Genomic DNA, 27084 nt, shown 5'->3' on the forward strand with positions numbered 1-27084 from the left:
AAGTAAGAGCTATGAGCAAGAACACCTTTTTCAGTTTCAGATTCATTTAGACAAGGTCTTGCTTAGATGCCTGGATCCTTCTTGGACCCCATTCTCCCTTTAGTATTGGAGCCCCTGTTATTCCTCCACATCCAGCTCATTTGCTTCCTGTTTGTTCCCAGGTCCTCTACTCTACCATCACAGCCACCGCTTTTGGAGATCAGTGGTGGTGCTGACTAGTGCTACAGGAACAGTTCTGCTGCGACTCACTGATGGACTTTACAAATTTAATGTTTCAGTTAATACCTGCATGAAAGAAAAAACCTAAGCCCCATACAGTGAACTCAGAACTTCATTGGGCCCCATTTCACATTTGAGACAAAAGCTTACTTTTCCCAACTGCATGTACAATCCTTCAAGCTTCACAGAAAATTGCTTCTGAAAGATATTAATGCTCTACATTCTTGGCTGCCCTCCTGCCCTTTCCCTTTCACAGAATGGTTCTCTCTTTTTTAAATACTCCCTGTATGTTTGGTTTCTGCTTTCCTTACTTCTCCTGAGTCAAATTTGTATTCACTGATTTATTCCTTCCCTGCTTCATTCTTTCCCAGATTTTACTGCCTTTGAGAATTGTCCTGTAACGGGGGGGGATTGGAGGGTCGGTCGGCCTAGTGGGTGGAGCACCTCGCTTCCTTCCCCTGCTTTTATGGTTGAGGTGCTTTGGTCTTTAAGGCAAGAGGGTGGGGAGGGAGACCCAGGCCCTTCCATTCCAATGTTGTTTGCCCTGGGTTACATCGTACTGTGGCCCCTATGGTTCACATTCCTGTGGTGGCTTGTCTCTTAATAGTGCCCCCTCATGGATCCTGGGCAGCAACCTGCTCCCCTCCCAGGTTACTCTGGGTGTGGCAGCCCTAAATCTGGTCTCCATGCTTCAGTCACCCGGGTTCCTCTCAGGCTGGGTGCTCCGAGGCCGCTTTCTTCATCTCCTTTGGATAGGAAGACACTGCTTGGTCTTTGGTGGCTGCCTCAGCAGGCAGGTTAGTGATCCTTCCCTCAGGTAGGGAGGCAGCTAGCTCCTGTCTCTTTGCCAGTCAGCCCCGAACTGAGGCAGGCTCCCTCCTTTTCCCTTCCCACCAGACCTGGCATTGGCTGAAGGTATAACAGGGCAGTGCTAGTGGAGCCCAAAGGCTCTCCTTAACCTCTTCCGTGCTGGTGGATGGTTCCTCTGCTTCACCACATTCCCCCAAACCTACTTGGCTTCCTTCATTTTTTTCCCCCACACAGAAAATGTTCTCTGGTGACTTCAGGCATACCTTTTCCCCTTGAGGGCTACCAACGGGTATCTGTTTAAACTGAACAAGAGGGGAGGTAGTTAAATAAAGCTTCTAATGGAAATTAGCATGGGCTGACAATGATGGCATTGAACTTGCACTGTCATGTTCAGCACTGTTGTGAATGTAGATGCTTAGGGGGAATACACAACTGCAGGCCTCTGAGCAGTTTTCCACCCCTGAAAATGTGAAGTTTGTACCATTAATGATGATGTATTAAATAAATTGTTGTTCCCATTGTTTTCCTTATAAATTTAACATATCTTGTTGGCAAGAACTAAATCTTGTCAATTTGGTGTTGAAATGTGTTTCAGTAGTTTTCAATACATGAACAGGACAACACAAAGAGGAATGACCAAGTTACAAGTCAACATTGACATGCTATGCTTTGTGTTTTTTCTTCAACGGACATTTCAGCATCTGTCTGAAGTCGGGTATTCTGCATGAACCATGTTTCACTTTTCACTGAAAACTCTGTCCTATACCATAAGCAGCTTTCAGTTTCTCCTACTTCTACCAGTGGTTTATCATGCAGTGCCCTCTGTGTCCATAGGATATAGGACTGCCATTTGTGTGGCTTTACCTTATGCTGCATGACTGAGTGCTCTGTCTATTTATCATGCAAGAAATTACATTATTTAATAATGTGAAAAAGCTCATAGAGTTTTGCAACTAACAGTGAATTCTGAAGACAAAAGTTGGAATTCAGATAACTTCATGTCCTCATTTGTCACTGAAGTTTCTTATTCTTCCCTTGGACACATGTTATATAGTGCTATAGAATTAATGAATGGTATGTGCACCAGAAAAAAACACATCTGTTTCAGTGCTACGTGCTTTACTTTTATCAATAAAACGTATTTTGTCAAATGTCCTTTGCGATGATCAAATCCCTAGGAGGTAACTTGGAAAATTAAATGATTTTATCAATTGTTCAGAGCCTTTTGGGTTCATACTTTGAATTTATGGTATAATTTTAATGATGACAAATATGTATCTTGAAATTTTGACTCAACAGTTTCATTCTATATCTGCTAACTATAATAAAAAGCACCAGTGCACTCTGTAAGCATCTTGTTATCTGCAGTGTGTTAGAACACAATTTTTCATGTTCCTGTTGCACTTTTTTCCCTTTGCCCTGATGTTCTAAGGATTTCCTTTTAGTACATATGAACATCTCCTTTTGACAGACAGTGCAAATTAAAAGATATGGCTAGGCACAGGAAACTGGAACCCAAATATGCCCCCTGGGTTTTCATTTACAGTTAGGAGCTACAGACACAATTACTGCTGACAGAAATTCAGAGGCCAGTGGCAGAGTGCATGTGGCAGTAGACTCATGCCAGGCAGTAATTGGGAAGATTATTTTTAATCAGAGCATATCCTACAGCCCAAACATTAGAAATTGCTTGTAAGGCTGACAGGAAATTAAACTGAGACCAAACAAAAAGCCTCAAAATAGGAGTAATATTGTTAGGAGTGTAATGATGGGAAAGCTCACAGCTTGCTGTGTTTGGCTGCTCTCTAAAAGGGATGACTTTTAACTCGCAGCAACAGATAACATTGTCTACTTGCATTTTAAAACCAGACTCAACCATTTATACCTGCATTTAGGAGACGATGCAAAGCACCAGATGTGTGAGCCTGTGTTCGTATTTGTGCTTCTTGTATTCATGTTTGTATTAATTTCTATTTTTACTCTGGCCTTTTCATAGTTCCTAAGGGAACCACTTAAGTTGCCAAAATAATGCAAGGTCATGAAATTTCAAGGTGCTGGTGACTATGTACAAAGCTGTAAATGACCTAGAGGGACTCTTGCTGAAGTACAATCTGTGCTTGTGTGGAATGACTGAGGCAACTGTCCCAAGGGAGCTGAGGCCAGGGCAGCCTCAGTAGTATGCCCTCACCTCTTGATATCCTCAGAAATTCATCCTAGCCCAGGAGTTGCCCCATTGCAAAAATACTTTAAAACTTGTCTATTTGACTAAATGTTTCTATATGCACTGGCTGGTTTCTTCTATCATCTAGTAGTTTATGCTGAATGTCCTCCCTGCTTTCTTTTTTAAGGTGTTACAGCAGGGGACTATGAAGGAAAGTTGCAGATTATGAATTCCTTATACATCAGAATTGGTTCGGGTGGGTTGCCACTATTTAAGCTGTGTACAATGCTCCCAGATTCTGCAATGCTGGGTCCAATCCAGTTTCCCATAATTATAGTGCTAGTATTCCTGAATGGTGGGAATTGCAAATCTAGACATACCGCTTATTGTTTTGTCCCCAGATGTGGTTCCTGATGCAATGAAAAATAAAACACAAAAACAAATGCCAATATATTTTGAGTTTCTTCAAATACTGTTGTTTTCATCTTCATGGATGTTTCTAATAAGTTTGGGGGCGTGGTTTGATATATCACTACAGACAAATAATATGCCCTGACTTCTTAATACATACTGATTACTTTTTTGTGCAAAGACTCGCAGCCAGATGCTGCTAGAAAATAGATGTGTTCACAAAATAAAAGCATGCTCCTTGATGTAATTCATACTACCAAACATATCAATTATGTGCATAAGAGTTGACTTCTTTGTGGTTACATACGATACTGAACAACTGAATGGTAAATAAAGCATAGTTTACAAATTATACACGTATATATTTGTTCATTTGAGATTCATATTGTTCATATTGAAATACACAATGTAATTATATATGATAGGTTATTCATGGAATATGACCAAAGCACCTGGATAATTTTGTGTAGTAGCCTTGAAAAATTGCATGAGGTGGTCACTAGCTAGAGTGTATTATGCGGATCTGCTATGCTTGTTGTGTCAAAATAGTATGCAATTTCCGTGTCACCCTGGATGGAAAGATGTCCTTGTAGACTCTTTGGGTGCTTCTCTCTGCATTGTGACCAACTCCATGGCCAAGGAGAACTTCAGTTTTGACCAGTATAATTAATAGAGATCAATGGAAACACTGCCTCCTCCATGTGGCTCTCATGCTTTCCCACAAGTACTCCATGTCTCTTTCATGTCCACTTGGAAAACAGGACTGAGGATATCTTATGGTGCACTGCCTTTAGATCAGCAAACTTTTGAGGAATTCTCTATTCCCCTAGAGTGTGGGTAGCATATGGTGAAGTTTGTTTAGCTACCATCAGTATAATGTAACTATTTTAACACTGGTATATGGTTACAAGAGTGTTAAGAGGAAAAAAATAGGATGGAAGGATACCCCTAGACAAAGATTACAGAATTCTGGTCTTCTTAAAAAACAAACTATGTCTGAAAGGAATAATGTTTATTGGAAGCTATGGACTGCATTCACTTATGGTATTTTGAATGGTTTGGGGAATGAACAATCTCTACATTTGATTTCACATACAAAGTATTTGTGTGATGTATAGATTTGCCATAGATTCAAAATGCATATAATGCTTGTGTTTGTAAGAATGTTGATTTTTAGAGAGCACATACTAGAAATTGCATATGGAAATGAAAAAAAATATATAGGGACACACTTTTGTCATGAAAAGCATGGTTGAGTATGTTATAATTGCTAGAATACAATGAATGATTCAGTAAAATATTAACTGCCACCACATTCCCATCAATAAAAAGGTGGCATGGAGTAGACTGTCATCCTGTTTTAATGAATAGCTATGTATAAGCATGGAACACTTGTCCTCAGTTGTCCTCTGCTCCAGAGCTTTCTTCTTCTCTTTCTTTATATTCATTTTTCCTTCACAAAAATTCTTGAGTTGTACAACTGAAAAAGTATAGAAAAAGTTAATCACAATTTTAAAATGTTTACAATAAAAATATATATGTGTGTGTGTGTGTGTGTTATAAAATTACACTAGGAAATTGAACTATCACAATGTTTGAGTTATAGCTATGCGATTGTGTACATTAACCACACAGTTACTTGACTAGATGAGATTGTAAAGCTAACTTAGAATGCAGGCTTTAAATAAGTTTCAAAGCATGTCTGCCATTCCCCCCCAAAAACACAAATCCCTTCAATAATAACAATAAAACACTTGTCAGGCATTGTTAGGTCATAATCATAGTTTTGTCTTATGCTTTGCAGAGCACTAAAGGAACCAGTTACAACACAACAGTGCACACGCTGCCTTTCCTTATTGCTCACGTGAAAAAGTACCAAAGTTCAAATTATGTGTTATTGATTTTGTTCTTTTATTGTGAATTTTAAATTGTTTTAAGATTATATAGCATTTTTGGTTGTAAGGTGTAACTTCATTATCAAATAGCAGAGAGAGAGAAATAAATGTAATATAAAATATATAAAATGCACTTTGTACATTAAATTACACTCCCCTCCCTCCCTCATTTTCCTGGAAAATAAATATACACTTTTAAATATTTTTGGATCAAATAAACCATTTTGGGGTTGTGCAGTACTTAAGATTATTGAGCTGTTTTGAAAGACAACGTAAAAAAGGGGAGAGGGTTAAAAAACAGACACAAAATCTCAAACAAATTTCTCCTTCCCAATAAATATGTTTTGTTTCTCTTAGGAAATCGCACAGAAGCCCCATGCAAGTGGTGCCTTCAGTTTTCATGAGCGAAGCCTTCTTTCTGTAAGTACCACTGTTTATTTTGTTTTTCTCCGTGTACTTATATTTCTCAGGCCCTAGAGCAGGATTGAGAGCTTAGTTCTGTAATCATAAAGAATCAAAAAAGGCTTTGGTCTTCACATCTTGTTCTAGCTAATAGCGCATCTTGAGACATGCAGAACATAAGTACAAGGCATAGAATGGAGTGCAATCCATAACAAACAGTGAAATCATGTGCAACTGACTTATTTAATCAATTCATTTTCTCAGGCCTGGCCACAGGTTAAAACAATATATATTCTCTCTATTATTTTCATTTCACACATTAAGGTTATGTCACTGATTTTTTCTACCTTTGGATGATACTTCAAAAGCATAAAGAAATGCTTTTGTGTATACATGAGTTAGTTCAGCCACTCTTCCCCCTTAAGATATCTAGGAGCAATTCCTTTTTACTTTTGTTGTACAAGTGTTCATATAATGCAAATATGAGGAATTAAGCCCCCTGGCTTTTAGGGCATATATAAAAGTGTTCTGGTGTTAATTAATTTTTACTTTTTCCAGTCCTGAAAATTAGCTGTAATAATTAAGCACAAGCATGGCGATTCTCTCTCTAAATCATTGATTATTTTCATGTTTAGGATTCTTTTTTTCCCTTGAAATATCTTGTTTTATGTTTGAACATAGATGCTAATTGTGCTCAGTGAACCATGTCTGAGGATTTATTTCATGAAAAAAGAATTTATTATATCTCACTAGTAAATAATAAATACTAATATGTCACAGGAAAAGTAATTTTAGGCAATGAGTCAAGGTAGATCTTTTGATTTATTTTATAATGTGATATCTCTTTTCTTTCTTTCTTTTTTTTTTTTTTTGCAATTATTTTAGTACCTTCTCTCCTACTTAAAAAATAATCTCACAATTTGGCATCTTCATCTTGTGTAATAAATGTTAAATGTTGTTATAGTGCTGCAGAAGCAGCTCCATATTGAAGGCTGCAAGAGCCATTGTCTACCCACAATGGAAGAAAGGCAGGAGGCAAGGGATGTGCTTTTATTAGGTTGCATAGTGCAGGTCACTATGTCCTGAGGCATTTCCGCTTATTGACAGCAGGGCTCCTGTCAGACATCTCCCTTCCCACCCTGGTCCCAGCCAGCTGGTTGCTGGGACCCTGATGCCCTCCCCTTGTATAAGGGTTAAGGGGCACTGAAAAGGAGTGGGTTGTTGGCTCCCTATTGTACCAGATGTTAGAAGTCCTGTGTGCTCCTTCCCTCCCCCCCCTCAGCTTCCTTAAGATTCCTCTGAGTCCTCTTCCAATCCTTCTTGTCTGATCACTGTATTCTTTCCATAATTAATACCTGCACTGGATGGACATCTGCCACAATTTTTAGTTACTGAAGTGTGATATTTTAACATAATCTGTCTGCCCACTCCACTAAATCCCTGACCAACTGTGGGGAAGGCAAAAAAACTCACCCCGCCTTGATCAGTCTGGTGGTGAGGGAAAAATCCCTTGCCAGCTCCTAAGGAAAAAAAGTGGCTAGCATAATGCTCACAGTGGATCATGAAGAAACTCGGTTCTATTTTGATTCCATGTGTGGAGGAGTGGGTATTGCTAGCCCAGTCCTAGTGAGAGAGGGCTTTTCCAGAACTGCCTATGGTATAAATACCATGTGCTTCCAGTCACCTGGAAGATCAGTGCCTTCCCCATCTCCCCAGGTCCAGCTGCTTCCTGTTCCACCTTGCTCTCTCCAGGTAAACCCTATCCTTCCTCCCTCCTCTTTTTCGCCAATTGCAGAGTAAGCCCTTATGGCAGTGAAGAAGCCCTTTTCTTCCAGGCAGCCAGACAAGGAGCCACTGCATATGGTTCTGGGGAGCACATTCTGAATTAATAGAAAACGAGTATGCAATTTTGCCCTCAATTGAGGTGTGTAGTTCCCCTTAAGTAAAAAGGAGTTACAACTTTTGCAGTGAAAGGAGAACAGACCAAATTCTTCTTTAGCTTTCAGATATATCAGTATTAGTAGCTGAGTGCACCCCTGCTCTACTAAATTTTATGTCATTCAGGGGATTAGGCATACAGCCCTTCGTAGTAATAAAAGGCATTTCATTCCTAATTCCCTTGTGCACCACGTGGAAAATCTTCCCCATAATGTCTTTGAAGTCATATTTCAATATTTCAAGAAAGCTGCATGACTTAGTGGATAAAGCAATGGCTGCTCATCTTGAGGCCAGGTTTGAATCAATTTGGTTGTTCTAAATGTGCTTGTTGCTTTTAGCTTTTTGTCTGTCATGAACAGTCATTTCTATCACATAATAGTCCAACAGCTCTGAGCTGGATTTGACACTATTGACAGTTTCTGCTAGAAAAATTCTAGTACAAATGCAAGAAGGAGGCTGAAGTTTCTAACCTATGGGAGACAGTGGTCCCTGAGATAATTAGCAGAATGTTGTGAGGAAGCTGACATTAATTTGTCCATGGGTATAATACGTCAATATTTACAAATGCAGTTTTAGGAAAAAAATACTAATCCCCCTTCAACATGCTAACAAAGATTTATAGTGTACAACTATAAAGAATAAAAAAACTCATTTGGAATTTGGGAATGTTTAATGATGCCAAATTTCTGTGATCAGAATTGGTATTATTTTCCCTTGTGATCATAATCTCACCAGCACAATGAATATCAATCAATTACTTGGGCTAAGGGGTATTTTTTTTTTTTTTTTACACTGAGCTGAGACTGAAGTCCAGCACGTTGCCTGGTAACAGGCAATGTAGATGAGTTGGCTCCTAAGTACACCATATGGCTGGGCGTTATGCCCTATTCACCCGTGACATGGTATACACATGTAGTACATTACTGATTATAAAATGGTTTATCCCATTCCCTTATTTAGAATAGGAACTTAAACTATCAATACAAATGAAGCTCAAAGTTACTCACATGAATAAAATTGTCTGTAATGACATTAATTTATGCTTGAAGGATCAAAAGAATTGGCATAATGCTACCAGTAGAGCTTGTGTTGCATATTTTTGAAGCAATTTATTTATTTTAACTTAATATTTTCTATGGATACTTATTATGAAATATTTTTGTCTACTTCAATTTGACAGACAAATATAAATTACAGCGTTCAAATATAGTAAAATCCCTGTTTTTAAGTCCTAATTTTGCAATGCAGTCACACAGCTGATCAATGTAGCTGATAACATATGGTAATATCTAACTTCTGGAACTTCTGTTAGTATTACAATAGTGCCTAGAGTTTCCAAACAAAACATGGATCCCATTGAACATGATGCTAACCAAGCACAGTAAGAGGCAGTTCCAAAGAGATGACAAACTAGACAGACAAAGGAAGTACTGTTATCTCTATTTTACAAAAGAGGAAACTGAAGCATAGAGAAATTTAAAGTGACTTGCCCAAGGTCACACAGGAAGTCCGTAGCAGGGCTGGATATAGAGTTGCAGTCCAGTGCTTTAACTCCAAGAACATCCTTTCTCTTCTCTTTGTCTTTAAGCTGAAATTCACTCAAGTGTTGGAAGTCCAGAAAAGCTCCTCCACATCATTTAAGATCCCCATTAGCACTTCCTGGGGAACTCAGGGACAGTTAAGACATGCCAGGAGGTTTATATGCTCAATATACACAAGCAGCTAAGGGCTCTATTGACTGGATCCTCATAGGTCACTGATTAGAGAAGGTGAGTGGTGCGATGTACAATGACCCTAATCCTTCATGTAAATGAAGGGGGAGAGCAATGACTATTTTCACAACTCTCAAGGTGGGAATATCAGCAGGCAGGGAGGGATTATATGCTGCTGCTTCTGCATCATCTTTATTTCAGGTTGGAAGGGTAATGTTTTGCCCCTATACCCTTCACTCACCTAAAGACAATTATTCTTATGCAAGTGACATAAACTTAAGAAAGGAATTTCAACAAAGGCACTCTGGAACAAATCTCTGTTATCATTCCAGTAAACACTATAGAAACTATGTCTGTCTAGTTACTTTTCTAGGACATTACAGCATTGAAACACAACACTAAAATTATATTCCCTGTGTATAAAATGATTAGAGATGCTTTCAAAGAGATAAGACCAATGTACTTCCGTTTATCAGGTTTTCTGCATCTCCAGAATGCATTGTGCTGTGGTATATGGTTTTGACAACCATACTGCAGTAAATGGCTTTATTGGTGTGTTATCAAATTTATAGTACTTTGTGTAGACATTTTTTACATACTAGGGAGCGTGTATGCCTGCATATGCATTTCTGATCTCCACCATATTAAAATATATAATATAAAATCCATCAAAATTCGTCGGAGCAGTTTCCCAAAGGAAGCACTTGTGCACTGGATCCTGTGCTGGATCTCACTATCAATTTTTGCATTTTGAGAAATCTGGATACTGAGGTAGCCAAAGTGCTCAACTGTTTTGGTGTCCTTCCGTAGATCCTTCTGTGACCTACGGAAGGACACCAAGGTCCAGGTTTATAAGACAACTGTTATTCCAACACTCCTTTATGGATGCAAAACCTGGGTGACCTAGCGACACCACCTCAAGAGTCTGGAGAGGTATCACCACTGATTCCTCCAGAATACCCTTTGCGTCAAGTGGGAAGATTGCCGCACTAACACCAGCATCCTCGCTGAAGCCAATGTCACCAGTATTGAAGCAATGGTGCTCATACACCAAATCTGCTGGGCTGGACATTGTGTGCAGATGCCAGACTCTCGCCTCCCAAAACAAGCATTTTACTCTCAGCTCACCCATGATCAGAGATCCCGTGGTGGTCAGAGGAAATGGTACAAAGACACACTGAAAGCGTATCTCAAGAAAACTGATGTGGACATCACAAGCTGGGAGGAGCAAGCCACCAACTGACCTCAGTGGCACCACATCCTCCATCAGGCTGTGGCCTGCTTCGAAGAGAAGCATCTTGCCCTCAAAGCTGAAAAGAGAGAGAGAAGGAAAGAAAAAGAAAAAGAACTTTCTCCCAGCAGGCAGCTGATCCGCCAGGAAATGTCTGTACCTACGGCAGGCAGATCTCTGGTTCTAGAATCAAACTCCTGAGTCATCTCAGGACCCATGTGTAAATCTGTGGTAGAGATCATCCTCAAATTGATGGTCTATCATTGAATTAAAAGCAAAGTAAGTAGATTCGGGTCATTTGCCTCCTGAGTGCTCCTTGTGACCGGAGGTCATGCTAAAGGCAACCTTCCTCAGTACCCCCCTCAAGGAGCTTCTTAAACTCCACACACCCCTTTTTTCCCCCCATTCACAACAGGCTTTCTTGAGGTCTGGGTTTATTTGGATAAAATAAATACAAGAGTAAAATTCAAAGTTCCAAAACAAAATCCATTTGTTTTACCTCTTGTTGGGTCACTCCCAGGTCTTTGCTGCCGGCAGCCTCAGTTCCATATCCCAAGAGACTCTACTGCAGTGTCTAATCACCCTTTTCCCAGGCCTTGCTGACTGGGACCTTTTGTGTTTCAGGAAGCCACTCATAGGCCATACCTGGCTGGAGTCTCAGTCCCAGGAGTCTCTGCTGGAGCCTGCTCACTCCTAGTAGTTTCTTATCTCTCTGAGCATCCCCTGTTACTGTAGCCACCAGTTGCCCTAGATAGGGAATAATGTGATTGAGCCTACATGTGCCTAATTGGTCTAGAAACCTAAATCTTAGGCTCCTAAATACTGAAGAAATTAAATGGCTTGACCAGTGTCACAGAGGGAATGTGTGACAGAGCTGGGAATTGAATCCACATCTTTGGAGTCCAAAGCCGTTGCCTTAGCGACAAGGCCAAACTTTCTCTCATCTTTCTCTCTTTAAACAAAATAATTATTATTGTTTATTTTTGCTGTTAACAAATGAAAACAAATATAGAATTTCACACACACTGATGGCTGGTAACACATTGAACATTATTTTCAAAAAGTCATGCAGACTAAATGTCATCACTAAAGTACTAGCAGCAGCGCTCAAAGCTAATTGAAGCTTAGTTGTCCTCAAGCTGATCTTTTTCTCATCTTTAATGTGTCATGACTTGGGGGTGAATGTTTCCCTTAGCAAAGATACAGTATTGTTTTTTAGGCACCTACACACATTTGTGTATAACTTTTACTGATAGTTTGTGAAAGTAAATTTCTTACTATTAAACTAGTAGGACCCGCTACCCATTACTCATGATGGACATAGAAATCCAATTAATTTAAATGTTTTGTTTGCCTTAATGAATAACAATTTGGAACAGGTCAGTGTGTAGTCAGGCCTATGTTCTATGCACACTGTGGATTTCCTGCACATCCTACAAGCAATCAGTAAGCGCAATGACTTTTGAAATTTATAGCAATCCCATAAGACACTCCATAATTTATATAATTGACTTTATTTAAGCTTATATAACTGTTGAGGTAAAAAGTTAAATGGGATGACAGTTTGCAAACACGTATTCAGAGATGATTGGATGGAAAACAGTGAGGAAATAATTTATATTAATATGAGATTTAGAATGTTTCATTTCATACAATGTATATGACACCTTAACTGGCTCAAAGTTAATACAAGAATGTGAAACAGTAGGTGAGGTTCTCTCTTGCTGAGAGAACTTGTAATGCCAGTGGATTAAATTCACTTCACTCTGTATTCTGGATCACTTATTTGCCCAGTTGTATGCCTCAAAACTATTTGACTCCCAACCTTTTCAGAAGTCCACCAGCACCTACTGAACTACCTCTTACTCCTAGTAACAGCCATTCTATTTTCATGATTCTGGATATTTTCACCAACTACATAAACCTGTATCCTTTACAGTAGTGGTTCTCAAACTTTTGTACTGGTGACTCCTTTCACATAACAATCCTCTGAGTGAGACCCCCCCCCCTAATAAACTATAAACACTTTTTAAATATATTTAACATCATTATAAATGCTGGAGGCAAAGCGGAGTTTGGGGTGGAGGCCGACAGCTCACGACTCCCTATGTAATAAGCTCATGACCCCCTGAGGGGTCCCAACCCCCAGTTTGAGAACCCCTGCTTACAGAATCAACAAGCATTTACATGTGCTAATGCATTAATAAAGGGATGGCTATGGCCATGACCTACCTGAGTCATGACACACTAATCATATAAGGCAATTTCAGTGAGATTGATTAAAGAGTCATGTTCTTCCCTGAGTATAAAGCAGGACACAAAGATCACTGTACCACCCCTTAACAGATGGTATGCTAACATGTTTTATCTGCTCTCTCAAGGAGCAGTTGGCCAGGTACTTGTTAGGTGAAAGAGTTCTGAGACCAGCATGGGGTAGGTAGTTGGTTCCTATTAGCATATACTGTATTTCAACCTTGTACATATCCTCTTTGGTCTGGGTACCTAGAATCAAGGAGCCCATTTACCTGTATACCTGCTGCTTTTCTTCTCCTTCCCCGTTAAGATGCTACTTGCTTCTGCCAGGCCCCTGAGGAACAAAGCTTTATGAGCACAAGAAGAAAAGTCAGTGTGACAGAAACTTTTGATTTTCACCATATCACAAGTGGTGTCTCACACTGCTAAATGACCCAGTGAAATAAAAATAAAATAAATTGGCTATACACTGGGAAAGGATTGCTTTGACATGCTCTCCAAATCATGCTCTGATCAGGAGCAAATTTCTGTGTAGTATTGATTTTAGAGCTGTACAGTCCATATGCTCTTCAGCAAGCTGCTTCACTATACCAGGTTAAAGTTTTTTTATTATCTTTTTTACAAGTGCTATGGGTCAGGATGTGGCATGTAGGTCAACTATTCAGCCACTCAGGTATCAAAACCAAACTATTCCTTCTGACCTCTGTTAGGGAGTCTTATCAAGAGAGCTGGCTGTCAAACTTTTACATTTTCTGGTCTCCTGAATTTTAGATTCCAGGCAGTAAAATCTGCTTTGTGTGAGGATCCTGTACATTTTGAGACAAACTGTCTTAACAGCCTTGCCACCAGTGATACAACAGGCAGCTGTAAAGAAACCGCAGATTCCTGCAGAAGAGACAGCTGTTACAAATTCTGTGTAACAATAAGGATGAGAAGCACCAAGAAAAATCATTCGTTAAATATAAATTAAACCTAAATAAAGATATGATTAATAGTCCGTTTCATAGGATTAGCTTGTTTTAAGGGAGAGATTTTCACGGTGTGGGTTGTGTTTGTTTGGAATTTATTTTATCCTTGCTAACTGATAATGATGGCTACTTTAAATTCTGCTCCTTAAACTGAAGCAAGTTTTATAGAAGACTGATCAAATCTCTAATTATTGACACCATCAAGAAAATAATATTCAAGGAGTGCACTTGGGAGAAAATTGACTTATAAGCAACCAGTCTGATTCAAATAACATATTATGCATTTATTTTAACGGCTAATAAAAAGATGCACTCCTTCCTGACATATATTGGCTATTAAACCACTATATAAAACGTGCATTTGCATAACTCGATCGATATCATTATAGATAAACTCCAAGTGAAGCTGTATTTTGTACTACAGAGGTCAAAATAGACCAACAATAAACCTCTTAAGAAAGTACTCATGAGCAAATTGTTGAATCATTTACAGAAATGTTAAGAAACTTTCTATTTAATCTCATATAAGGTTTGATGAAATATAGCAGTGTTTTATAATTTTGAGGGGTATGTATGTGTATACTCACTTATTACTAAGTGCCCTGATAGATAGAGACTATATAAATATAATAGATATTGATTTAATTATTTCATATTTTAGGTGATATACATGTGAGAAATCTTGTTTTAAATGGTCTATATTTAAGTTTGCTATTGCTGTATCACCTGATAGCATTTAATGGTTTCTCTTTTGCAGTCCTTTGTCCTAAGTGCATCTTAGATGAGCCCTGTAGCTCTTAGGACCAGTTTAGCCTTATTTTACTTAGCAGTAACATATGTAACCTCCAGGCCTGCATCCTGTAAAACATTGGCGTAAGCAAGTTAGCATAAGTGAAACATAGTCTATGATCTTTAGCACAGATGAAGTGATCCAACGGTCACCCTAGATTTTGGGGAATTGGAAAAGCCTGCGTAAGAGAAAAGTTGGCATAAAATGAGACTAGGCAACCACAGGAATACTGAACTGTTACTAAGCTTGGATATTTTAGGATAGGATTGCTGGCAGATGTCTAACCACAAATTTGTTTTAGCAATATGATAAAGAGTCAATAGGGATTAATATGCTAGCCTGTCAGGAAAAGGCACCCCAGTATTATGAGGGTGAGGAAGTTGGATATGGACAGAGGAGGCTGGGTGTTTATATGAAAATTCGTGGTGATTCCCAGGCCCTATATAAGAAGGAACCGAATGAAGACGCTAGCTACCCCTTCTCCCTTCAATATTTTAGTGCTATAATCAGGCATTGAAGATCTGGACCATCAGACCCATTTCACATACCATAGACAGTGGTGATCCTTTGTCTCGTTGTCTCTTACTACCAGATCTTCAAGAAAGGGGTGTGAGTATATAAGTCTATGAGCATAAGCTATGCAAGGAATAACCTTTAAGATTTCTCCAATACTCTATTATTGCTATTTGCTTATGTGGTTTGGAGTTTTCTTGTCTCTATTAATTGTATTAATAAAGGTGGTTACAGTTGTGTTTTGTGCCGTGCAAGTGCCCTTGCCATACACAATATTAAACTTGTAAATTTTGATTCTGTTGTGTCTGATTCAGGAACAAGAACCTCGGTACACTCCTTTCATTAGTTGATTATCAACTAGCATTCATTATAGGGTCAGGCTACAGCCCCTAGGTATTCTTCTATACCATTGTAAGACCACCTCCTCATCTGTCTTCTTACCCCCTTTCAGCCACTGATTACTACTCTCTTTATTAATGACCATTTAAGCCTCAAGGGGGCATGGATGTGAACAGCCTCTTTTGGGGCTATCATCCTAGTAGCTCCATCCAGCAGGAGGTTGATTTCTAAGTGAGCAGTTTTCACCTTTCCCCTTAGAATGAAAAAGGATGTATTCTCCACAAAGGGCCTGAACTCCATCCAAAATGGCCCCTAAGGACTGGTTTCACCAGGATGCATGATGGTGCTCTGACTTAAGTTTTTACCTAAGGAAGTCAAATTGCTCTAAAGTGCAACTTTTAAAAAGCATTCATATGATCTCTTTTTCCTCTTTTCTGCTGCTGTTTGGCAGGAGGCCATTTTGTAAAAGGCTGGTTTAAACAGAGTAATAGTACATTAATTTACATGGTGATCTTTGTGTCAACAGAGAAAGCTAGAAATGTTTTACTTTTAATGTTAGAGTTAGAATTTGGAGAATTTTACAGAAGCTACTTAAATTAAAAAATAGATGACCTCAAAAGTGTAAGTGTTTCTTCTGTCTTTGATGTTAATGCAGTTTTTCTTAAATGTTCTTCTGTGTGTATTTCAGTTGGAAATTTAGGCTATTCTCATAATTTCCTAAAATCAGTGTAAAGTGGGTGAACACATTCGCTAAACACCTTTGAAAAATCTCAGTCTTAGACTCTTTCATGAAAATTATCAGAGAAAAACATATAGTGTAGGACTAACACAGCTAAAACATATGAATAACTTTACTCACGTGAGAAGTCTTATCATCTTCAGTAGGACGTCGGATGTGAGTAAAACTACATATGTGCTTAAGTATCTGCAGAATTTTTTCCTTAGTCATGCTTTACTTTGCTACATGACTACTCCAATAAAAATCAGTGGGTTACTCACAGTAGTAAAGTTTTGTGCATGTATTTTTGCAGGATTGGGACCTTGGAGCACAAAGAGACTAGGGCCTTGACTAAGCTCTGCTAAAATCCTAGCAGGTGCTCCCAGAACAATTGATTTTTTTCCAATCTCTTTATTTTAATTTTTCCCTAAGCCTAGGAAAGTATGTACAATAATCCTTATGTAGGGGGTTGTCTGTACTGAGTTTCTGTTTTCAAACTCCAATAATTTTTGCTTGGAAATTGAAGTGTAGTTAGAACTAACAGTGGGAAAAATGTATTTTTCCCCATTCTCCCATAATTCAGAAACAGTTTTAAACGGTTCAGTCTTTTGTATTAAAAGGAAATAAAAACTACCAGCCTCTGGCAGAAACCAACCATGGAAAATACCAGCCTAAAAGATGTATGTTTCAGAAAGCAGTAAGCATGGGAAAACAAAGGATGATTATGGACATTGTAACTGGCATCGTTACTGGCAACTGCTGTGGTAGAAAACAACATTTAAAATACTGTCTCTTTTGATAAGATATCCTAAATACATTTCAGCTAGATTAAAATACCATTTCTTTGTTTGAGAGACTGGACGGTTTCAGTTTCAGAAAGAATTTATAAGCCAATGTTAATTTAAATATGTTTGTGCCTTAGAACTGCTGCTTATTCATCTGAAATTTGCTACCTAATCTTAGACATTTGTTTATGAATTCAGGTTTTTTTTAGCTATTTGTGTGGAAAATAATTTGTGGAAGTAAAGATAATTACATTGATAAGTAGAAAATAAGGAAATCTAAGGATTGAATTTAACATTCATGATATTCACAAGTTTAGAAAATATTTGTATTGAATTATGATGGAAGAAATGATTTTTTATTGCTTCAAACATTTTTGTTTGTGAAATAACACAATATATTTTTACTGTAAAGCTATTTCTGCTGCACTGAATTTGCAACTCATATTCTAAACTCATATTTTTTTAAATTAAACCATACGTGAATGCTTTACTAAAAATGTTTTGTTTAAAATAAATGTACAGCTCTGGAAGTTTCAAGTTAAGTTTTGAGCACTTTTTATTTAAACTGCAAAACAAATTAGATGTTTTCAAACTATGAATGTGAAATGCTCATTTTCTTTACAATACTGTAGTTTGAAATATCTTTTCCCCTTTCACAGCATAAGCTGGCATTTTAAAATCTACTTTAAAACACTGCCTCTCCTTGTTAGATCCATATTTTGTTTGTGTTATTGAACTATAAGTTTCCAAGATTCAATCAGGCCGATATTAGCACCTGGGGGAAAAAAGAGAAACCTTTCTGAGTTCCTGTTGACTTGAAAAGCAGCTGTCTCCTAGAGTTCTATGAATATCTTACAATCCTATCACAAACAGTGTTCATATTTACATGGCTCACTTTTGTTATATTTCCTTCACTAAATATTCAGCAAATCTCATACATGCACAATCACTTGAGATTCAAATATCTCCTTAAGTGACACTTGACTAATCATGTCAATGACTCCAGCAGTGAGACATTCTTTATTATTTTGCAGTTCCTCCTAATGAATAAATATGCTGGGTGGGAAAGCAAGCCAAAGTTACTGTTATTTTATGTCACCAAAATGGTTTTGGATTCCAAAGCAAAAATAATATATTAAAATTAAACTGTGTGTGAATCAGGGGAATGTAAATAAAGCATGCTTTCTTCCCAGCATTGATCTTGGTAGAAATACATTTTGACCTTTTAGGACCCAGTGAGAGAATAAGATTTTGAGAACATTTTATAGTAATAATAGTGATAATAAATAATACAAAATAAAGTTAAACATTGACATACATGGATAAGTTATATAATTATGGTGTGGGTTTCTTTTGTTCCCTCCTCCCTCCTGCATTGTAAATCAACTTAAACTAGGATTTGCTGTTACAATTGTATATTTGTGCTGTTTCCTTGATATTAACAACTGCAACTACCAACTTTATTCTCCTTTTATCTGTTTCACGCTAAGCGGCTTCACTGACTTGATGGACAATAGAAAAGATACTGGTGAGGGCTTGATACTGGTCCAGGCTGATGAAAGAGGCCTTAAAAAGGAAGTATTAATGGTGTTTACAAGTAGTTGCAGAAATTTTCCTGATATGCTCTGTTTTTTTTTCTTTATATAATTACCTAATAGAAACTTAAATGAAAGTACAATAACCACAAATCCTATCTTAACAAATTAAAGTGTATTGGATATGTCCACCAGGCTGTTTCAGATGAAATCAAAGAATCCAACATGCTTAGATTAAAATAACATTGATATAAATTATGCCCAGTTGTAACTGATATTCCTTCACTTTCCTAAGCTACAATGAATGAAAAGTTCTTCATTGGAAAGGGATGTCTAAGCAAAAAAGGACCATTCTTCCCAAATATATATGTGATGGCAGTGTTATCTCCTTACCTCAGTTCTAGAGTTTCCCTTGACACTTTTTTTTGTTTTTTTTGGTCTCAACTTGCCCAGAGTATGTCAGGAGGGTGTGAGCAAGAGAGAGAGAGATGTCCAGATAATTGAAATCATAGAATTGAATCCCTTCCCATGAGGAATACCTGTCAATGTCCACAGACACTAGTTTAAAGATAGGAGGCATGCACAAGGGCTCTCTCTCAGCACAAGGGCAGTGGTCAAGGCTTGAGTGCAGAAAACACTTTGTGAGTAGCTCTAAGCTTAAGAAAAGTAAAGTGCTATTAGCCTGCAGCTACACGTTCTGAACAAAGCAGCCAGACAAGACAGAGTCTAACAAACGTAACCTATATCAACAAGTTTGTGTGAATATATAAGGATTCTTTTTCTGTAAATTGAAGTCCAAAGAGTCCCAAGAAATTTTAGAAGTCCATTTTGTTGTCCTACAAGCAATATATTTAGCAGATTCAGCCAAAATGACAATTACCTCAACAAGCAGTCAATATGGCTGGGAGATCAGTTACTAATTCAGTAAGTGTTCAGAACCAAAATGTCAGCAATAGAGATCTCCCTCTGACAAGTGTTATAACCACATCCTAAACTGGAAATTTAGAAAACTTCCATTTAATGTTCGCTTATCCCTCTTCCTGTCATGAAAAGCTAGGTGTAAGTTGTTTATAAACTTTGGAGAACTTTGGAGAACATCAGATGTGTTGGTCTGTGGCTGAACCTTAATGTTGAACTTAGGGCTGACGTGATAATAGCCTTGCATGTGATACAAACAATTTAATCTACCATATATGTGTATATTTATTGGAATAATATTCTAAAAGGAAAAGATTTTAAACACAATATTGCTTTTCTGTAACTGAATGCTAACTCAGAAATTCTGAGAGTCCAAATTCAGTTCAGCCCTTGGTTTAAAAAACAAGAGAGGCACTATATGTTTTGATTGTTTGAAAGATGACCAAACAGCATTATATAAATCAAATAAGCTAAAGGCTCTGAGCCTGATTTTTTTTCATAAAGGTTTAGCATGCAGAATTCCAGCTGGAGTCAATAAAAGATGGGGTGATTAGGAAATCAGGCATCCTCATTTTAAGATGGACTTCATCCAGTTCTACAGTATTGTGGGTGCAACTTTACTCCTGAAATTGAATGTGGGGCAATTATTTAACATAGGTTTGAAATCTAACAGCCAGCTCTTTTTTTTTAAATGTTACAAAATTTGAATGCAGTATTGATAATATATCATTGGCTATGCTGAAAGAAGGACAGGAGACCATTCATATGGTTTTAATCAGGCCACAACTTTATTATTAGATGTCTAGGACTACCTGGCAGATAAAACTGTACAGTGCAGGTAATTCCATGTTCATTTAATATCTACCCTGAAGGCTTTTGCCAGCTCCTTTCTTTTTCCATCCAGCTCCCTCAGCCAACCCATTGCTGGGACCTTATCATCTCCCTCCCCATGAACGAGGGTTAAGGTGGGCTATAAGAAAGAGGGCTGCCCCCTTCCTCCCCTCCCCCCGGTTCTGCTCCTTTAATCAACATCTCCTTTGTCAGTCCTTTATCAAGACATTTATCTAGTCACTGTATACCTTCCCTCTTGAGCAGAGGGATAGCCACAGGTGGGCCTTGATGGGCTGTGGCCCACCCACTTAGCATCAAAGCCCGCCACCCAGCCCCTGCTCTTCTCTGGCCCCAGTGCTTGTCAAGCTCTGCCTGCCCACCAGGCGCTCCAGCCAGGGAGTGGGGATAGTGGCTTGGAGTGCTGGTGGGGCAGGTGGAATGGAGCAAACCCCCGCACTCCCAACCCACTCCCCAGCAGGGCGGGCAGACGGATGGGGGCATGGGAGCACCCATTTTTCCAGGGCCGCAGGTTAGCCCAGTGGCTAATCTGCAACTGGGAAGAGGGTGAGTGAGTGGGCAGCCAGTGACGGTAGAGGAGATCTTCTAAAAAGGTAGGCCAGCTGCCTGGTTAGCCAGGGCTGGCATGGGGTGGTGGGACCTGCATGGGAGCTGGGAGCTGTGCACGCTGGAGAGCAGTGTCTCCTCCCACAGCTGGGTGCACTCCTGGGGAGCCTCTGGCCAGACAGTCCATCCATTGCCACCACAAGGCTGGCTGCTGGGGTTGGGGGGAGGCAGGCCCCCCATCTCTCCTGGCCTCCTAGCCCCCCTGTAATTGCCTGTCCATCCAAAGTTGCGGACCACCCAAAGATCCAAGGGTAGCTATGCCACTGCTATGGAGTACCTGCACTGGACATCCACCCCACACTTACATAATGAGTTGCACCATAATTGCCTAACACCCTTCCCTACTCACCATAACAAAGCCCTCCCTGAAAAACACTGTGGGGAAGGCGAAAACCCTCCACTCCACCTCGGCCAATCTGGCAGAGAGGGAAAAATTCCTTCCCCGCTCCCTCCGCCCCCTGCCCAAGAAGGAAATGGCCAGTGCTATACCCACAGCAGGTCCTGAACAAACCTGCTATTTTGCCACTTCAAGGGGAGGGAGGGTGTATACTGCTGCACTTCATCTGGGAGAAAGGGGCTTCTCCAGCTGTGCTTGCCCCTTTTGAACTCCCAAGCCCTTCCGGTCTCTGGGGATGAGTCAGCGTCGCCTCACTGACCCACTTCCCCTTTTGCAGCAGCATCTGAGCCTCACTTCCCATCCTGACCATAAGGCGCTATTCCCTCTCCCCCAGCAAGTCGGACAGTCCCCCTCCCCTCCCACTTAAAGGTGCAGTGCAGTTACACTCCTGTTTCTTTGGTAAATCACCTGTGTTACAGACAGGGCATGGTACCAGAAGCAGTGTTTTGATAAAAAGGAATTAAAAGATGACAGTTCCTGGAAGCTCCGTTATTCTCAATACAATATTAAATCAGTTATTTTCTGCAGTTTGGGGTCTGGTGTATGGTTATATGAATAGTTTCATGACTTGCAGAAGGAATTAGCTAAAATATTTCATCAGCCTAAGAATTTTTGTCTTCAGAAACTTTTCTAATTACTAGATTTTTTTAAAAGGTCTGTTAACTTCTGAAGTGTTTGTTCAGTCTCAGGCAAAGGGTAGCATCAATTTAATATCTGCAGGTGGATGGATTCACTTATCTAATAGATCTTTTAAATCTCTGACTGTAATCATACTATTCTCTCTTAATATTTTGATGAGAGTGTTGAAGGTGGTTTATGGATGTCAGTTATGTGGTATTTAAATTAGTGTTGCCAGCTCTTGCAATTTTATTGTATGCCTTGCATGATTTGGTGTTTTACTTAATTTTTTAGCTTCTAGAGTCTGGTGATTATCTAAAAAATTCTGCTTTATTTTGGGGAGGGGTAAGTTTTAGTCATCATAGTTGTAGAGAAAAGCTTGAAAACGTGAGCAAAGTGCACCCTAAAGATTCAAAAATAAGAAGGCAAATTTAAAAAATACAAAATATATTATTACTTTTTAATCTCATGATATTTTGATGGTCTGACTCATGAGACTTAAACATTTGGGGTTGGAAATATTGAAGTTACCTATGTTCATTGTTGAATCAATGGAAATCTATATGCTCTCATTAACCAGTTGTTTGGATATTTCCCCATGAGATATGACAACCTTTTTCATTGTGAGCTGGGAAAACAAGAGAAACAAATTAAACTCTCATTCATTCTAGATGCTGTCTCTTCACAGCTCAAGCTGAGATGCAACCATCTTGCACACCTAGTTATGTACCCTTACCTGGGGAGAAAGGAAATTATTTTTTTCTCCTTTCTAGAAGGTTTACAATGCCAGAAAAAAATGTGGTGATAGGAGGGGGAAGAGAGAGGTAGTTATTTTTTTTAATTTAAAGATGTTTTCGTAACTGAAAACTCATAAGGGAGAACCAAGGTCAGAAACACCCTTATGGACAGGAAGCCCCCTTCATGCATTCTCTCCCTTTCCACTGCTGCCCAAATTTGCACTAGAAATAAGCAAGGAACAGGGGTTTTTAAGGTAGTGGTAGTGGAGGGCTGATCTGGACTCCAGACTTCTTCCTAGTAGTAGAAGTTTATCCCCCAGTGGTCAGGAAAGCCAGATATACTATTAAGAATGATCAGGTAAGTCTTCATTTTACTGAAGAGCTGTGGGTTTCACCATTCATAAAGAAATGCAAATCTCTGTTCTGGTTATCTCTGATTATGATGGATTCCACTAGCGCATGATTTTTGTTTACCTTATTTGTTTATTTCTCCGACACTCTGACTTTATAATAATTATAAACAGAGAGGTTCTCTGAATAATAAGTAAGCCATATCTATTAGCAAATAAATCTAGATATGTTGAATTTTCGTTCAGATATGCCACCCACTGCTCTATTGAATGTTTTGAATTGAGGGGCATTAAAAAGTAATGAATTAAGCTTCCACTGCTTTTCAGGTCCCATGTCACCTCAAAAGTGAAACACTTAAAAAGAATTCAAGTAGTAGATCCAGAAGCCAGACAGCCATAATCAGAAACATTCCTAATTAAACTCTGTATATCATGAGTGTTATGCTCAGGCTATATCTGCTCCTCAGTTGTAGCCTGAAATATTTTTAGTGCATGTTTGTTGCCACTGTTACACAGATAAGCTTTGTGCATAAATCAACTTCCTATTCCTTATATTAAACTGGAAATGTCTCAGAGAGGCTGTAGAGATACTGATCCATTACTGTAGGCTTCTAAGTTATGCAATTCCATGCAGCTTGACTGAGGGTTTCTGCTTGGTACAGTGATACTAGCATTATTTCTCAGTCCTTATTCACCAGTTGTTTACTGCCCATTAATATTTACTATTCAATATATCAAATGGGTACACAATCATTGGGATTGCCTAGTTCTTCTGTTCTCTGCTTTGATGCTGACTTGCTGTGTAACACTGAGCATATCTCTAGATTTCTCTTTGCCTCAATTTACTTACCCTGTGAAAACAGAAATAATGCTGCTTACTCACCTTTGTAAAGTGTTTTTGAAACTTATGGATGAAAAGTGCTAAGTGAAAAGCTTATTAATCATCATGTTAAATAGGGTTTGGCTTATTATGCTCCTTCTGGGTGTACCATTTACCGTTTCTACAGGTTTAGGCAGTTTGTCCTCCACTCTTGCTTAGAATATTTAGTTTTCCTAGTGGCTCACAAATGCCTCTTTATAACCTTCCTATATATTTTAATTAAAAAGTTTTATTTTCACAAAGTTAGAAAGCTTTCACAGTATCTTAAGAAAACCTCCTGCAAATTTAATTTATTCAGTCCCAAAACTGTTTAAAAAAATCTTTTAAATGCTACTTTTAATCTAATCTATTATTAAATCAAAAACCACCCAGGGCTTTATTGTATAAATTGATCCAGCTAGTAAGTTTACTAATTCAGTCATCATTCTTCCCATAGTTTTTTTGTTTAATTTTACAGAAACACATCTATAAAATATTATATGATTTATCTTCTCGGTATTTACCTACGGTAAAAAAAAAAGACTACATTTACAACAATAACAACAACAAAAACCCAACACCACACCAGCATATTTCCAAATCTAGGGAATAGTCACCTATTTTCATTTAAAAAAAAAGAAAATGGCTGAAAATAATAGCTTTGTAGTTACTCCAAGTAATCAACCACTTAATTGAAGCTCCTTACAGCTTTGGTGCTAACAGTATCATGTTCCTTACATTAAAACAAAAAATGACATTCAGAAAATTCGGATAGTCTTTTTCATACCCATAATTTCCTGATTATCTCTAATAAACTCTCTTAATAGTCTATAAAGTCTTTGCAGCAGTCATGAGTGCTGCTAACCTTTGCAGATTACTTTGTTAGTAGCTTATACTTCCCTTCATTATGACTGATAAATAGTCTTTTTTCCTCAAAAACTGTTGAGGATTCTTTTACATATTTGAACTTGATGTGTCGTGCTTTTTATTTTTCTGTAATCTTACAGTAATAGTGCTTTCATTGCTGAGATTCACCAACCAATTATTCTTGTAGGCTTTAAACATTATATTTATGTAGTAGCTCTTTCTCTTTCCATAATTATCAAAATATATACCATTCATATTCATTCAACTCCAGATCGTGCTCTGTGTGTGTCCTTCACATTTTTTTACTTCAAGATTTCCACTTTGAAACTGGATTTTTAATGACTTTATCCGACTTCTCTAGAGAAATTATTTTGTCTACCCAAAATAATTATTGCATTGGTAACTCTTTCAGAAGATGTCTCTGTAGCATGGCTAATTAGAATTTCAGCTCTAAGAACATCACAGCCATTAGAATACAGTTCCCCTTAGTGTTCTAATTCCCTGCTATATGCCTAGTTGTAGAGGTGAACCTATTCTGCAGAGTCTTTGAGTTTTCAGAGGATAGGAGTGCTGCATACAAAGTCCATGAAGGAATTACTGTCTCTGGGCCCAGTTTTGTGAGGTGCCAAACTCAGTGGGATTTAAGAAAGACAAGGTGGATGAGATAACATCCTTTACCAACTTCTTGGACCAAATTCTGTTGGTGAGAGAAACAGGCTTTCAAGCTACACTCTTCCTCTGGAAAAGGTACTCAAAGTGTCACAACTAAATACAGGAGATTTAAGGACACTAGTCAGCTTGCACAATAGGATGGGCTCGATTAAATCTTCCTACAAGCTGTATGCTTCTGGCTAGGGATGATGCAGCAGTCTAGGAGCTCACTTTCCCCTCCTCTTCCCAGACACACAGAATCCAATCTGTTGGTTTCTCCATGATGTGGATTTTTTCTTCTTCCTTTAACCTTACATTGTGAATATAAACCATTTACTTTAGTTATGTCATCCCAGCAAATGGTTAGAATCTGGGGCTTCCAGGGTCAGAATGCCCAAGAATTTGTCTGATATATTCTTCTGAATAAAACCTTCCATCTTTTGAAGATCTCCTCTAATTGCTGGGTAATGACTCGAGAAACCATTTTAAATGTGGGGATGCCAAAGCAGGGATAAGAAGTACTGTACCTACTATTGTTACAAGTAAATTCTAAAATAACCCTAGCTGAAAGAAGCGAGCAGAAAATTGTCTCTTCTTTTTAGATTATTTCCTTTTGCATACTCAATTTCGCTGTTTCTTCTATAATGGTCAGTTAGGTCTCAATCATTGATTGTAACTTGTGCAGACAGACCACAGTGGGGCTTGGTGAGGGCACAAGACTCTGACTAAAAGGATTGGGGCCTAAGCCACTTTCTCCATTATTGAGAATATATATACTGTATATATCTTTATTAAATAAAAAAAAGATAAAATATGGTATTTAAAAAAATGCTCCATTAGAAACTGGAATATAAAAAGGTTCATTGACAATGACCTTGTAAAAAGATAACATTAATATAACCAGCAAAAATTGCAGAGGGTTCAGAAAAGAGCCACAAGAATGATTAAAGGATTAGATAACCGGCCGTACAGTGGTAGACTCAAGGAGCTCTGTCTGTTTAGTTTAACAAAGAAAAGGTTAAGGGGTGACTTTATTACAGTCAATAAGTAGCTACCTGGGAATCAAATATTTAATAATCGACTCCTTCAGTCTATCAGAAAAAGGTATAATACAATCCTGTAGCTAGAAGCTGAAGTTAGACAAATTCAAACTGGAAATATGCTATACATTTTTTACAGTGAAAGTAATTAACCATTGGAACAATTTACTGAGAGTCATGGTGTATTCGCCATCACTGGCAATTTTTAAGTCAAGATTGGATGTTTATCTAAAAGATATGGTCTAGGAAATATTTTTGGGGCATTCTGTGGCTTGTGTTATATAGGAGGTCAGACTAGATTATCACAATGGTCCCTTCTGGCCTTGGACTCTATGAACCAAAGCATCTGTTTCCATTTTCATGGACAGAAAATACTATCTAACATATAGTAATGGAGTCAAACACTATATTTATTAAATACTGGAATTATGTTTTTCTCCTAGCAGAATCCATCTGTGTATGCATATTATCAACCCTCCTGTTCTTGGGCTTCTAAAAACACACTACAGTTA

At 38.4% G+C, this 27084-nt stretch overlaps 1 protein-coding gene across 33 annotated transcripts in view; it reads left to right on the forward strand.

The window, feature by feature from the left end:
• RBFOX1 (RNA binding fox-1 homolog 1) overlaps positions 1-27084 on the forward strand; it is a 2478424-nt gene that overhangs the window by 1187090 nt on the left and 1264250 nt on the right. For all 33 annotated transcript variants that reach the window (XM_065558775.1, XM_008162566.4, XM_008162565.4 and 30 more), the window contains one exon: positions 5854-5916. In XM_065558775.1, coding sequence (XP_065414847.1) covers positions 5854-5916 — 63 coding nt within the window. The remainder of the gene's footprint in view (positions 1-5853; positions 5917-27084) is intronic.

This window comes from Chrysemys picta, chromosome 10 (assembly GCF_011386835.1).
Source record: "Chrysemys picta bellii isolate R12L10 chromosome 10, ASM1138683v2, whole genome shotgun sequence".
NCBI lineage: Eukaryota > Metazoa > Chordata > Testudines > Emydidae > Chrysemys > Chrysemys picta.